We start from the raw sequence: 13,012 nt of genomic DNA on the forward strand, positions 1-13,012 counted from the left end.
CTGATCTACTTTAGTAACATGTATTGTATATAATAAAATAACCCTTCATTAATTCAAATAACTCATTGTACCTGAACCAAGGCTCTGCCATGCTAAGCATCACTTCCAAGGACTTTCCCAGGTCCTGGATCACATCCCATTCTCCTAAGCCCTATTAATGTTGTTCTTTCACCTTCCAGATGTACCTGAATGGATCAAAGGGGTCTTGTGTCCTGGAAGTGCCATAAATTAGGTCAAGATTTACCCTTTTCCCTCCTCCCTCTCCTGGCAGGAGAGGGGGCTGTGCATTCAGAACTCTTGTACTGCTCAAGAGATCATCAGATTAAAACTCCAAAGCTTTCACCAAGAGCATCCACAACCTCTCCACATTTTTCCAGCTGTTCTAGGCTGCTTCTCCATTCTCCACCCCCACAAAAACAGTTCAGACTGACAGCAGAATTTCCTGTTTGTAGTCATCAGTTCATACTCAGCACTTTAACTTTGGGAAGGAGCAAAGTTTATTTCCTTTACTTCTGTATTTCCCCATGTTCAGGCCTGCTGTCAGGACCACTCTGAGATGTCATCCACAGCAAGAGAACTTTGTTATCACTGTGATAAACTTTTATAAAGCTGCAGGGGGTGTGGTTCATGTAAAATATTTTGTAGGCAAATTGTAAGTGTAACTTTGCAAACTTATGTATCAATTTAGGCCTGACAGTAAAAATAAATAAGGAAATAAACTTATGCATCAATTTTGGCATTTCAGTAAAAATAAACAAACTTGTGTGTCAATTTTGGCCTTACAGTATAAATTAGAAAGAAATAAACTTATATATCTCCATTTTGGCCCCTTACAATATTCTATAAACCTCTTGATTGTGAATTTGTCAATAAATTGATGTTCCAGTCAATAGAATTCCCTGAATATCATGTGCCAAGGTTTTCTGTTCAACTTTGCTTTGACTGCATGAAGTACAATTAGCCAGAGGTTCTTGAGACACCAGCCTGAAATGTCTTTTTTTCCAGGGCAAAGCAGGTTTATTTTGAATAAATTTAGTTACTTAGCTCATGACACAGAAATAAGAGTTCCAGCTGACGGAAAAGTCATAATCCAGAGATCAAGGAAACTGGCCCCCATTCTAAACATTCTGCTGTGGGAGGCAAAAGATAAAAATCTGTTCTGTTGGAAAGTTACAGCAGTTGTGAGAAAGGGGAGCTGTTAAATACATTCAGGTCCCTGCAGCTGTGGGACCAGAGGAGCCACAAGGTGCTGTTTCTTGAACAACCCATATTTATCTTTAGCAGCTTTAAAAATCACATGGAATGACACCATTGAGAGCCTCTGTGCATGGAGCAAAGTGCACAGAAAATGGAGTGTCAGATGTGAGCCACAAGTAAAGGAAGGCCTCTCCTCGCTGGTTACAGACTTCATGAGATCATCATTCATGAAAGCAGAGGGAGATCTGAAACTGCTCTGATCATAGAAAGACTCAAACTTTCTACAGTGAAATTATGAGGTAACTGTAATCCTTTCAGAGTCTAGCAAGTCATTTTACTCCTTTAACTTAGTTGGGAATGTTAAATTGAGAAAATTAAATATAAACTGGACTCTGGAGCAAACCCAGCCTGGTCCTAGAGCCCTCAAATTCTGTTCAATCCCAGTGCAAGCACCCCTTAAAGGTGAACACCAAACCACCACAACTGCTGCATTCTTCCCCAACATCACCTCAGCCAGCTCAGCTTTTCTATGAAGTGGAGTTTATTACAACATTAAGGAACAGTATTTAGACATTTATCTTAATGGAATATTTTACAAATCAATTCATACAGAGAAAAGCAAACACAAGGTTGTTTAAATTCATGACAAGTTACATTGTTAAGCTGTTAGCGACAGTGCAGGGCTGTAAACGAGCAATCAAGTTTTAGAACTTGCAGCTCAGAAGGAGATGGTAAAAATACCAGACAAGCAAAAACATTTTTTAGGATTTCTTGTACTCAATTCTTTCTACCTTCACATCATCTCCAATTAGTTGATAGACATATGTAACTACTGTAGAAGCCTGGATGTCCATCAGCACAAATGAAGGAATGATGTTGCTGAAAAGAGAGGAAAAAACTCATATGATTGTGTGTCTATAACCCCCTTAGCGTTTCACCACTATTTAGCAGAAATCATTTCAAGAAAAATGGGAATTAATTCTGTAAGTACAGCACATGAGATCTGAGGCTGTGAGCATTTCATGTCTCAGTCCAGATTAAGCAAGTAAAGCTAAGTTATACAACTCTAAGTATCCCCTCCCTGACATGTAAATCAGAAATATTAACCCTCACAAGTTTGTAGTTCAGTTTTGTTACCAAAAAAAAAAAAAAAAATTGCCCCCAATATTCACTTACTTCTCTAAGGCATGGTAGGCTCCTGTAGCTGATCCTGGATTGATATAGAATTTATTTTCATGTTCAAATGCCTCAAATTTGTGTGTGTGTCCTGAAATGAGGATGTCCACATCAAACTGCCTCTGGAGCAGTGCCAGGCTGGCCATGTCACCCCAGGGGATCACCTGATGGCCGTGAATCAGCCCAATTTTGAACTGTCCAACAGTCACAACTTTCTGCTCAGGATAATTCAGGTTCTAAAAATTAAAGAAAAAAACAAACAAATCCAGATTAGACAGATTTATATTCAAACCCAACCCTATGCAACACCAAGAAGGGGAGAGCTCAGGAATTCATTTCACCACTTTTACTTGAATGAACTCCAAAGGTAAAAAATGTAAAAGATACCCCAAAAAACAGACACTACCTCATCAAAGTCCCCTCTGACAACATGAACATCCCCAGCCAGGGTCTTGAGGTAGTCATAGGTGTCCTTGGTGCAGAGGTTCCCTGTGCACAGGATGTGTTGGATCTTGCCAGGCACCAGCAGCTTTTTGAACTTGGCCGGGAGGCTGTTGCAGCGATGGGGGATGTGGAGGTCTCCCAGCACCAACACCAACTTCAGGGGCAGGAGGGGAGAGAGGGGGACAGACACGGGTTAGGGCACAGCCAGCACTGCAGTGTCCTCTGCAGAGACACCACTTTGAATTTGGACCCAAAAGCTGTTAAAATAACGATGGAATGGTGATGGAATTTTGCTCTCTTCCATGGGAAATTACTGTCTTTGCCAGACCATGAGCAGAGGGAGCTTTACAAACACAGATCTGCAGAATTATTTGTGTTTTGTTGCCAACAGTGCAAAATAACACATTCCTGTTGTACTACCTGATGCATTTTACACAAATTTGGGAGCTACCATAAACTATCCCACTGTTTTTTCTGTCTAACACATTTCAAGCACAGACCTGGCTAAACTGCAGCCACTTCTCTTAAAAAAACTCTTCATCCAAGTTTCTCTCACCTTATTAAAAAAATAAAAACAAAAAATATTTTTAAAAAGCAGCAACATGTGTTAATAGCTGACTAGAAGAGGAAGGGTGTTCAGAACTCACTGTAGAAACCACTGAAAAACTGAATAAGGCTAAAAAATAACAACAAAATATAAGCAGGGCACTACAGAGAAGCCAATCCAGGTCACTGCACGGTGTTCCTGTTACCACTTCTACACATTTATAGTTTCAGATGCCAGAATAAAAACGTAGTGTGAGGCTTCAAAATAAAGGACTGAGATGATGCAAGGCCATGGCTTAACAGCATAGGCTTTAAATCTGCAAATAAAGCAATAATGCAAGCAACACAGGGCAAATTAATTGTGCAAAAAGGGCAGGAGAAGCTTTGTAAAGCAGGGAATGTTATGGCACTGCTCTGGGAAAAGCCTGGATCACTCAGCCCTAGCAACTCTAAGACTGGCTCCATATTAAAGAGATTTTTACCTCCCACTTCATGTTAGTGAGGCACTTCCTAAAATGATACCCTCAAATGTGTTTGTAAAGGACACAACATGGATTTATTTCTATAAACAAATACAAGTAGGCTAGGGAATTGTATTTTTAAAGATTCTTTTTCTACATGGATTTTCAGGCCATGCAGTTACCTTCAGGCTAACTTGGGTAGTATTTTTGATTGGTTTGGGGTTTTTTTTTTTAGATTAAGAACATCTCGGTGCCACCAGCAAAGCCATCTGGAGACAGATGGTTGGAAGTACTGGTAAAGCAATACAAAAGCTTTTAAATCAACGAGTGACCAACTTGAAATGAAACCAGGAGAAGGAAAAAAAGACATTTTTGATGGTGTTTGAAGAGTAGAGTAACTGTGGATAGCAGTGATTTGGATTAGTGGTAATAGATAGATTGTCTTATTGCTTCCTAAGGGACTTAAGTGTGCAGTACCAGTTATGTATTTGATGTTTAGTAAAATTGTCCTGCCACTCACACGCCCCACCGAGCCAACAGTGTGTGCACCCAGCACAGACATTCCCTTTGCTGACAACGCCAGCCCCACATTTCCCCAAAAATCACATTTCAGCTCCCATTCATTACAGAAAAGCTTGGCAGACCACAGGAACCAAACCAAATGAACAGCACTGCAGGGGGTTTAATCACCACAGGTAGCTGGAGCTTAAAACAGCGGCGAAAAATGACAAAACACTTGGATTTTACCAGGAATTTGGGTGTGATCTGGAGCGCGGATTGACCAGCAGCCCCTAAATTCATCTGAGCCACCTGCCAGTGACACGGAGAAACACGAACGAGCCCTTACCGCGGGTGTTAGCGAGAGCCAAGGAGTGACTTACTCTGTGCCCAGCCTGATTGGAATGAAGGAGTTGATTGCAGGGGATGAGAAACAGGGCGGAACATGATCAATGTTAAACGAGAGGAAGCAACAGAAGAGAAAACACAGCCAAATGAACGGGCAAATAATAATTAATGAATTGTCGATGTTATGAAAGAAGCGTTAAATAATAATAAACAAAAAACCAAAAACAAACAAACAAAAAAAAGCTATTACGGTAAAATTAATACAAATTATAAATGGGGCTCCTGCAGTCAGGGCCCGGCCCTCACCCCCTGGGGGCCTCGCCTCAGCTGGGGACCGCCCTCCCGCCCGCTCTCCCCCGGCCCGGTCGGGTCGGGCCCGGCTCCTGTGGCCGTGCAGGGGGTTCCGGTGTGTCGGGGGTCCCGGAGTGTCCCGGGTGGGGATCCCGAGGAGCTCCCGCGGTCCCCCCGCTCTCACCATCGCGCCCGCTCCGCTCCGGCCCTCCCGGAACCCGCCCGGCACCGCCCCCGCTACGGCGCCTGCGAAGGGACAACACAGCGCCGAACGCGCCCGTGCCGAGTTCCACTGGCTGGGTTTTTACACGCGTGAAATGAGACTTGTCCCCAAAAACGAGCCGATAATGACACTTGAGAGAGACAGAGACGCTGATTACTTATTTCACAGCTGCGCAAGCCTGGGCGCTCCGTGGTCTCCCATAAACAAAGCACCCAGCTATCAAAACTTTTTACTATTTAAGCATTTTAGGAAACAAAGGAATTGGTGTCCATTGAGTACAAGTTACATAGTTCTTTTGTTAATTAGTATTATATTGGAAATTATTCTCTTGCTTCCCGTGCTAATTAGTGCCATGCTCAGCCTTCATTTGGGTCGGGGGCGTTTCCTGGGGCTGTCGCTGAGCTGGTGCTGCCAGGGCAGGGCAGGGGCAGCTCCGATCTGTGCTCTGTGTGACAGGGAACGGCTGGAGCTGGTTTAAATTGGATATCAGGGAAAGGTTCTTCCCCAGAGGGTGCTGGCACTGCCCAGGCTCCCCAGGGAATGGTGAAGGCTGCCAGAGCTCCAGGAGCGTTTGGACACCGCTCCCAGGGATGCACAAGGTGGGATCGCTGGGGTGTCTGTGCAGGGCCAGAGGTTGGATCGATGATTCCTGCGCGTAACTCGGGACAATTCCCAATTGCAGAATTGCAGAATTGCAGAATTCCGCAATCCCAGGGCTCCACATCCGGGGCTCCGCGCGGCGCAGGCCCCGCCCCGAGGCGTTTCCCGCCCTCCGCGGCCGTGAGGGGAGCGGGGGGCGGCCATGAAGTGCGTGATCGGGGGGGCGCAGCTCCGAGGTACCGGGGAACCCGGCACAGGCGGGGATGGATGCGGGACACCGGGAACGCGGCACCCCCGGCACCTCAGGGACGGATCTGAGCGGGACAAGAGCCCCGGGAGCGGAGCGGGGGGTCCGCCTCTCCCTCATCCCAGCGGGACCGGGCATTGTGCCGGGTGGAGATGCCGTGGCCTGGCTGTGTCCCCCTGTGCTCCTCCAGAGGCACAGCGCGGTTCCTAGCTCAGCATTCTGTGGGAAAAGCTGCTCCGCCACTGCCGGAGGCAAATCCCCAGGCCCTCTGCTGGGTTCCGCTGTGTTTTTTAGGATTCCGTCTCTCCAGATGTCCCGTTGCTTCTCAGTTTTCTATCTGTTAAATGTCGTTTCTAACCCCGGTGGTGGAGTTTTGTCTTATTGACTTAATTTGTGGTAACACCAGGCGCAGCAAAGGGACAGGCGACACTCGAGGTGCCTCGTCAGAGGTGGCTTTCCAAAACATTGAGGGTTTGGATAATGAAAATATTAATTAAAAAGCAAAAGTAACATTCTCACCGTCAGTTCTCTTTCAAATGTATAAGTTTGTAATGTTTCCTCTTGAATTATTCAGGAGAAAGTGCAGTGTCACCTTTTTATTTTAATTTAAAATGGGTATTGCAGTGTTTTCTTTCCCGGGCAGTGTTTGGAAGAGCAATACATGCCATAGCACGGATTAGTGATGAATTCTGGTTTGATCCCATAGAAAAAGGTGTAAGTGAATTTTATTTATTCTAATTTTAAAATCTTTATTATAAGCCAAATATTTATACTATTGGATGTTGTGTTTTCCTACAGATACCTTTCAGTCCATTACATTCACAGCACCCTCCACTTTCAATATGGACAAATGCCATATTTTCTGTGATTGTAATTATGCAGATTCCATCGTGGAAGATTTTATTCCCACTCTGCCCTAAGATCCTTTGATTTTTTTGTTGTCCAGGACATCTGGATTAATGCCACGGGGTTCAGTTCTGTTGTCAGGGGTCACAAGGGTTGAGTTTTGTACCACAGAGGAGCTGCCTCTAAAAACAACATGTTTTGTACCATTGTGACTCAACAGGAAGAACACATCCATTAATGCTTCTGATTAATCAAACACCATTTCCAGCAGAATTAGTGTTTTCTCCAGAGGTTTCTTAGTTAAAAGTGGTCAGCTCTCCTTGACTCACTGGGAGGATGGAAAATCACAAGTGGAGATATTTGGTTTTACACCTGAAGAATTTTTGAGGTGTGAGTGGTGGCTTTGCTCATCTGTATGGATTGTGTCCCTCAAATGCCTCAAACACAAGCTCTGGGTGTTTGCGTAACTCAATTATTTTTACAAATAATTGTAAAATCAATTTAAAAGTACGTATTTTTATAGATTTTTAATCATTTGAGATGTAAATTTCCAGGTTTGCTGGTGGCACTGAAGACCATGGGAAGTTTTTTTTAAAACATTCAATATGAGACAGTTTTGATTTAATAAATTATTTCACTTCTGTTCCCTCTGCGGTTGGATTCTGTGATGTTGGAGGTCTTTTCCAACCCTACTGACTCTGTGATTCCATTTCCAGCTTGCCTTAAGATCAGTGAATTCCTCGAGGTCAGCGTATGCATGTGTGTTCTTCTCATCCATGTTTTTCCAACATTACTGCTGGACAGCCGTGTCCCAACCATGTCAGAACGAGAAGCAGTTATCCCTCCCCTGTAAATTGATAATTAAGGTACATTTTAGTGAGTTGTTACACACAGCAGGAAATTAACCCAATTTCCAGCTGAAATTATTGTGGGTGAGGATCAGCCACAGAGCAGTTTGGGGAAGCCTTAAGAGCAGCAGCTTGAGATAAACCAGGGTACAAACCCAGGGAAATTATATCTATTGTAAAGCTGCTCTGGGAGTAACTTCTACACTGATTTATTTTTTTTTTGCAGTCAGTTCTCCCTGTGTTTAGATGCGTAAATGTGCTGGAAAAGAATGTAGAGAAGTGCAGCATCTCCACCAGTCCCAGTGACCACCACATCACCTTTCAGCTCCTCTGCAGGCATGGTAAGGTCACAGGGGAGTTTAAAAGCACGTTTAATGCCGTTACCAACACAGGAGCAGGTCTGTCATCCTCAGCCCAGCAGGACTGGGAATGTTCATCAGTCTTTGCAAAATTCCTAAATAAACATCATCTCCCCCCACAGAGCTGTGCTGGAGGCAGTGGTTTATATTATCAATAATCCAGCTGGGGTTACTGATCTGAGGATAATACATTGAAATAGGTCTGCAGACCTTAACACATCCTTTACCCAGAAAGGCAGAGATCTGTAGGGTTTGTGTTCTGCATTCCACTCCCATTTATATTATTTTACCAGTTAATTACTGAGGCAGTTTTCCCACCCTGCATTTGTTGCACTTGTTGCTGTTCATTTATTTCTTGTGGATCCGTAAAAACTCAGATGCTGTTCAGGCACAACAATAGGGTGGAGGGAATGTAAGATGGCAGATGGGTTCCATTTCCTGTTTGTGGTGAGTTATTTCCATATAGCTGGACTAAGTCACTTACTTCCTCTATTGTACAATTAATACTTAAAAAAAACCCTTAAAATTACAGCCAAGCACTGATTTTTGTTAATTTATTCCTTTATACTCAGGTGTTGTAAAAACCTATAACCTGACATTTCAAGAGTGTGATCCCTTGCAGGCTGTTTTTGCAAAGCACATGTGCCCAAACATTCTTAAAGTCCACTCCAGGTAACAAAACACAGAAATATTTTTTTGAGTTTTACTTTCTAAAGTATTGAATGCTAAATAGTCATAGATGGAATTATTTTAGTGTTGAATGACATTTTATAGGCTGCTGGCTGATGTGATGATTCACTTCCCAACCAGTCAGGAAGAAATAACCTTGTCAGTAACTCCAATAAAAGTTTGTTTCAAGAGTTACACTGAGGAAGACACTGGTAAGGAAATTCAAAATGTGAACCAATACTTGGGCTTTTAACTTTATTTTTTTTTTTGAGGTGAACTCCAGGAATAATAACTGTCACGACATAAACGTGGGATGAATTTTATGGCTGTACAACATTTTTAACAGAACATTATAGAGAGAGATTTTAAGTCATGCTGCCACCCTCTGGTTTTAATAAATTAAATAAATTTAAATAAATTGAAACATCTTCCTGGTGTCAGTGGCAGATCTCAGACTGAGCAGCCAATTGAAATAAATTAAGCCACTTGCTGTAGGCTTGAAAGAGGTAATTACTGTGCTGCAAGAGCAGCAGCCTGGCAACTGCCAGGAAAAAGGGGATAATTTTATGTTTTAAAAAGAACTATTTAAATCTGAATACCACAATTATAGAATTGATATCATTAGAGAGTATATTTTAGTCTGAGGACAGCACAGAGTGTCAGCACTGTTACTGCCATGGTCACATCTCCAGGAGCTGGAGAACGAGCTGGAGATTCCTGGGGTGTGACTCAAACTAATTTTGAAGATGTAATTGTGGTTTTGAAGTAGAGGTTCTTGTGTATCATATAATAAAGGAGATGCTTTTCATGCTTGTTATGACCAAAGCTGGGGAGAACAACCTGGGAAAAGCCCGGAGCACAGGGGTGGGAATAGGGCGGGGAACAGGCTAGGAGAAGCAACAAGTGATAGAAACTGGTTGGAGTGAAACAGGGCAGAAATTGCTGAAAATAAAGAGATTACATTTTTCAATTACACATTTGGGGACTTCAGAAACATTCACTTACCAGGACTACTGTAAGAAAAAAAGTGAAAAAACCGGTACAATTGTACAAGAGATCCCAAAACCGCAGTGATGGAAGGGAGGAGGGGCAGTGAGAGGCGCTGTGCTCGTGGTGAAATCTCCCTGCCTGCAGCACCTCCCGTGTCCTTTGAACCCCTCCGCCCACAGCTGCTCTCCTTTGTGGCTCAGCCGCGGCTGCACGGTGTGACAAACAGCCCTGCCATAGCCACAAGGAGCTTCTTACAAGAGCCTGTTTGAGCTTTCGGAGAGAAAACAAAGCTCCTGAGCAGAGAAAAGGAAGAGTGGGAATAGCCTGGAACACTTCCTTGGCAGCCTGGCCTCAAGCTGCTGTGGAATTTCTCTGAGCTCTCCGGGACTGTCACACACCCATTGACAGCCACGGAGTAATCTCATGGTAACAAAAAAACTGAATACCTGAAACTGAACAGCCAATTTCCTGTTGCCACTTAAGTGTCAGGAAAAGATTCTGATTTAAAACAAAGAGCCTCAGTCCACTTCCATTGTGCTCTGGTGATTGTCAACAATTTTGATTAATCTCTTAATTAAAGTCACGCTGCATTTTGGGCTTCCCATCCATGCAACAATAGGCAGCTGGGAATATTATTTGTGATGGATGCCTGTGGAAGAAGCAGATCTGCAAGAACAGCAGTAGATGTCAAGTTAGATCACACAGCAGAACATGGAATGGGTTCTATTAAAATCCATTCAAATCTACAATGTACTGCAAATAAATTGAGGATTTTACATGATTCTAGTATGTATATAAGCTAAACATTTATTACTGTTAACCACTATAAAAACACAATTATTTGTTCAAACAATGCTTATGTAAAAACCTCAGGGTTAGTCACAGCTTTGTTGGTTCAAACTTCACTGCTGTGGGTCCCTGACTTTGTTGTTATCTCAAACAGACTTTTCAAGGACAATGCTTACTGAGATACAGCTCAGTCCAGAGGAATTTGACTACTTTCAAGTTGGAGTAGATTCTGAAGTGACATTTTGCCTTAAAGAATTGAGGGTAAAGTAAGAATTTGTCTGGGAGCAAAACCCATTTCTCATTGATTTGCCTGACTGGACCAGGACAACAGAGGATGGTCCCTGTGGAATGGCCCTGAGCTGTGTCCCACCAGCCCTCCTGACAGCAGCAGGGTTTCACCACCTGGTTGAGGATTAGCTTTAAACCCCAGGATCCTCAGGACACCTCAGAGCCTTTGAAAGGCAAACAAAACACTTCTGAAACAGATGTGGTTTGTGCTGGGCAGACACAGCACAGCTGCCCCAGGGAAGGCATCGTGACCAGGGAAGTTCTCCATGCAGAACCTCCTCTGGCAAAGCTCTGGCAGGGAAGGACAGAAATTACTCTTAAAAGCAGCAGACTTTCCCCCTCTTTTTGCCAGTGAACAGCAGCTGGGATAAACTCACATTCCAATATTAATGTTCTGGGTTTAACGAGCACTTCACCCCCTACCCTTCTCTGCAGGGCCTGCTGGCGTTTTCCGAAGCCACGAACATGCCTGTGTCCATTCACTTCGACAGATGTGGGAAGTAAGTGTGGGAACTGCCCTGGCTGGGACCCCTGCAGTCACCCAGTGAACACTGAACTGCAGATTAGGGCAGATTTTCATTTCAAACCAAAAGCTATTTCTAAGATGCAATCCAGAGTTTGTAATTCCACATAAAACACTGAACCTGGGCATTGCCAAGGCAGCCGTGCTGACTGACAAGCTCCCTGTGTATAAATTACCTGGACACCTGAACCTCTCAGTCCCTTGCAGGCAATTTATTTAGCACTTTAAAGAAACAATATGTTTTCTGAATAAATATAATTTTAATAATTACATGTTTAATGCTAGAATTTGACTCTGCTACTGCACAGCATTTGCTGATTGGAGCAGTGAGATCTCTTACAGGAGCCCCTCTCTCATTCCTCAGTAGCAAATACAGGAGGTTTTCAGCTTTTCAGAGGAGGCCCTTTTTAATTCATGGGTAGAATCACAGGATCTGTGTCATCTCTCACAGTATCTGTAGTTCCCTGTGCTGTTTGGTCTCAATACTTGTGTTTAGACCCATTGCTTTCAGCCTTGAGGACCTGCTGCTGGAGGCCAGCTTTATCCTGGCTACCTTGTGTGAGGCTGAGAAGGAAGCAGCTTCCCCAGAGACTGCCTGCTGCCCACGGCCCTGGCACAGGTAACAGGGGCTGAGGGAGCAGGTGGCCTTAAGAGGGTGAAAAACTCAGGTTTTCACAGGAAAACTGTGAACTACAGGGGTTCAGGAACATCTCAGCAGCACAACAGCAGTAAGGGGGTGCAAGAGAGAACATTGTGTACGAGCTGCTGCTTTCTCATCTCCATGGGATCTGGGTGCAGCAGGAGGGAAGATGCTGACAATCTCCTCTAAAGCTGTAATCTTTCACAAACAGAAAATATATTCCAATGAAACACAAAGCCAGTTACTAACCTGCCCTACCCTGTGCAATGCAGCTCAAGGACTGCCATGGATAAATCTGCTCAGACCTCCACGGATGGAGCCAGCAACGCAGACACAGCCACTTCCAAAAAGCCACAGCAGAAGGGAAACACTCCGAGCATGCACTCGGCAAAACCCCTAAGTGCTCTGGCAAAACAAGAGGTAAAAAATATTCCCAGAGGCACAGAGAGGGATGTGCCAGGCAGAGCAGGAGCAGCCACGGCTGAGGCAGTGGGAGGAGAGGCCACAGAGGCTCCTTATGAGAAGGTGAGGGAACTCCCCACGGTGTCAGCAGTGGAACCCCACCACTGCTGGGAACACTCCTGAGGGGCACGTGGGTTGCACTGGCCGAGAAAGATCTTAAAAGGGGCAAAAGCTTCACAAATAATTAATACCCAAATTTTGTATCACGGAATTCTTACCTGTACAAATATTGCATTTTCCAGTTCCACTCCTTATTCTTTGGAGCTGTCTCTTACAAGGAGAAGGAGGCTCTTGGTGACACCTTCCAGAGTTTGGTGACAGCCAGTGACACCGAGGAGGAGCTGGGTGCCTTGCAGAGCTCCCCGGTTCTGTAGTGCAGGGGTGCAGGGACAGACAGTGGGGAGTGCAGTGCTTTGTCACTGCTGCTGTGACCCAGCAGCACAGAACGTTCTGGAATTGTCAGTGCTCTTGTAATGGCACAAATTTAGGTCATGACTGACTCTGTTGAGGTTTGTGTGTTCTGCAGGAACTGCTGGGGGTTCTTGCTCTCAGAATACTCTCACTAGA

The 13,012-nt window shown here is 44.3% G+C and overlaps 3 protein-coding genes and 1 long non-coding RNA gene across 5 annotated transcripts in view; 2 read left to right on the top strand and 2 right to left on the bottom strand.

Annotated features, from left to right (window-relative positions):
- KNTC1 (kinetochore associated 1) overlaps window positions 1–836 on the top strand; it is a 31,060-nt gene extending 30,224 nt beyond the window's left edge. Inside the window, exon 64 of the mRNA XM_005524560.3 lies at window positions 180–836. Within this exon, the coding sequence (XP_005524617.3) occupies window positions 180–227 (48 nt within the window). The 3' untranslated portion in view covers window positions 228–836. The remainder of the gene's footprint in view (window positions 1–179) is intronic.
- An 884-nt stretch (window positions 837–1,720) lies between these two features.
- On the bottom strand, window positions 1,721–5,296 carry VPS29 (VPS29 retromer complex component). 2 transcript variants are annotated; one of them, XM_005524283.3, is made up of 4 exons: window positions 5,146–5,296; window positions 2,780–2,971; window positions 2,374–2,609; window positions 1,721–2,076 (listed from the first exon to the last, which is right to left on the bottom strand). In XM_005524283.3, the coding sequence occupies exons 1-4, from the start codon at window positions 5,146–5,148 to the stop codon at window positions 1,959–1,961; spliced, it is 549 nt and encodes a 182-aa protein (XP_005524340.1). In that variant the 5' UTR covers window positions 5,149–5,296; the 3' UTR covers window positions 1,721–1,958. The 2 variants fall into 2 exon arrangements, with proteins under 2 accessions (XP_005524340.1, XP_087921056.1); XM_088064930.1 differs by lacking the exon at window positions 5,146–5,296 and adding an exon at window positions 4,572–4,640.
- A 690-nt stretch (window positions 5,297–5,986) lies between these two features.
- On the top strand, window positions 5,987–12,826 carry RAD9B (RAD9 checkpoint clamp component B). The gene is made up of 11 exons (XM_088064931.1): window positions 5,987–6,020; window positions 6,675–6,745; window positions 7,594–7,743; window positions 7,952–8,066; window positions 8,657–8,756; window positions 8,859–8,965; window positions 10,687–10,793; window positions 11,256–11,320; window positions 11,840–11,962; window positions 12,256–12,508; window positions 12,688–12,826. Exons 1-11 carry the CDS (start codon window positions 5,987–5,989, stop codon window positions 12,817–12,819), a joined length of 1,257 nt encoding a protein of 418 aa, XP_087921057.1. The 3' UTR covers window positions 12,820–12,826.
- On the bottom strand, window positions 7,653–12,781 carry LOC148182741 (uncharacterized). The gene is made up of 3 exons (XR_015774213.1): window positions 12,664–12,781; window positions 10,190–10,409; window positions 7,653–7,724 (listed from the first exon to the last, which is right to left on the bottom strand). It is a non-coding gene; the product is annotated as an uncharacterized LOC148182741 (long non-coding RNA).
- Window positions 12,827–13,012: the final 186 nt, after the last annotated feature.

Source organism: Pseudopodoces humilis, chromosome 20 (assembly GCF_049639895.1).
Source record: "Pseudopodoces humilis isolate 2021_Gansu_Grassland_sample_001 chromosome 20, ASM4963989v1, whole genome shotgun sequence".
NCBI classification, from domain to species: domain Eukaryota; kingdom Metazoa; phylum Chordata; class Aves; order Passeriformes; family Paridae; genus Pseudopodoces; species Pseudopodoces humilis.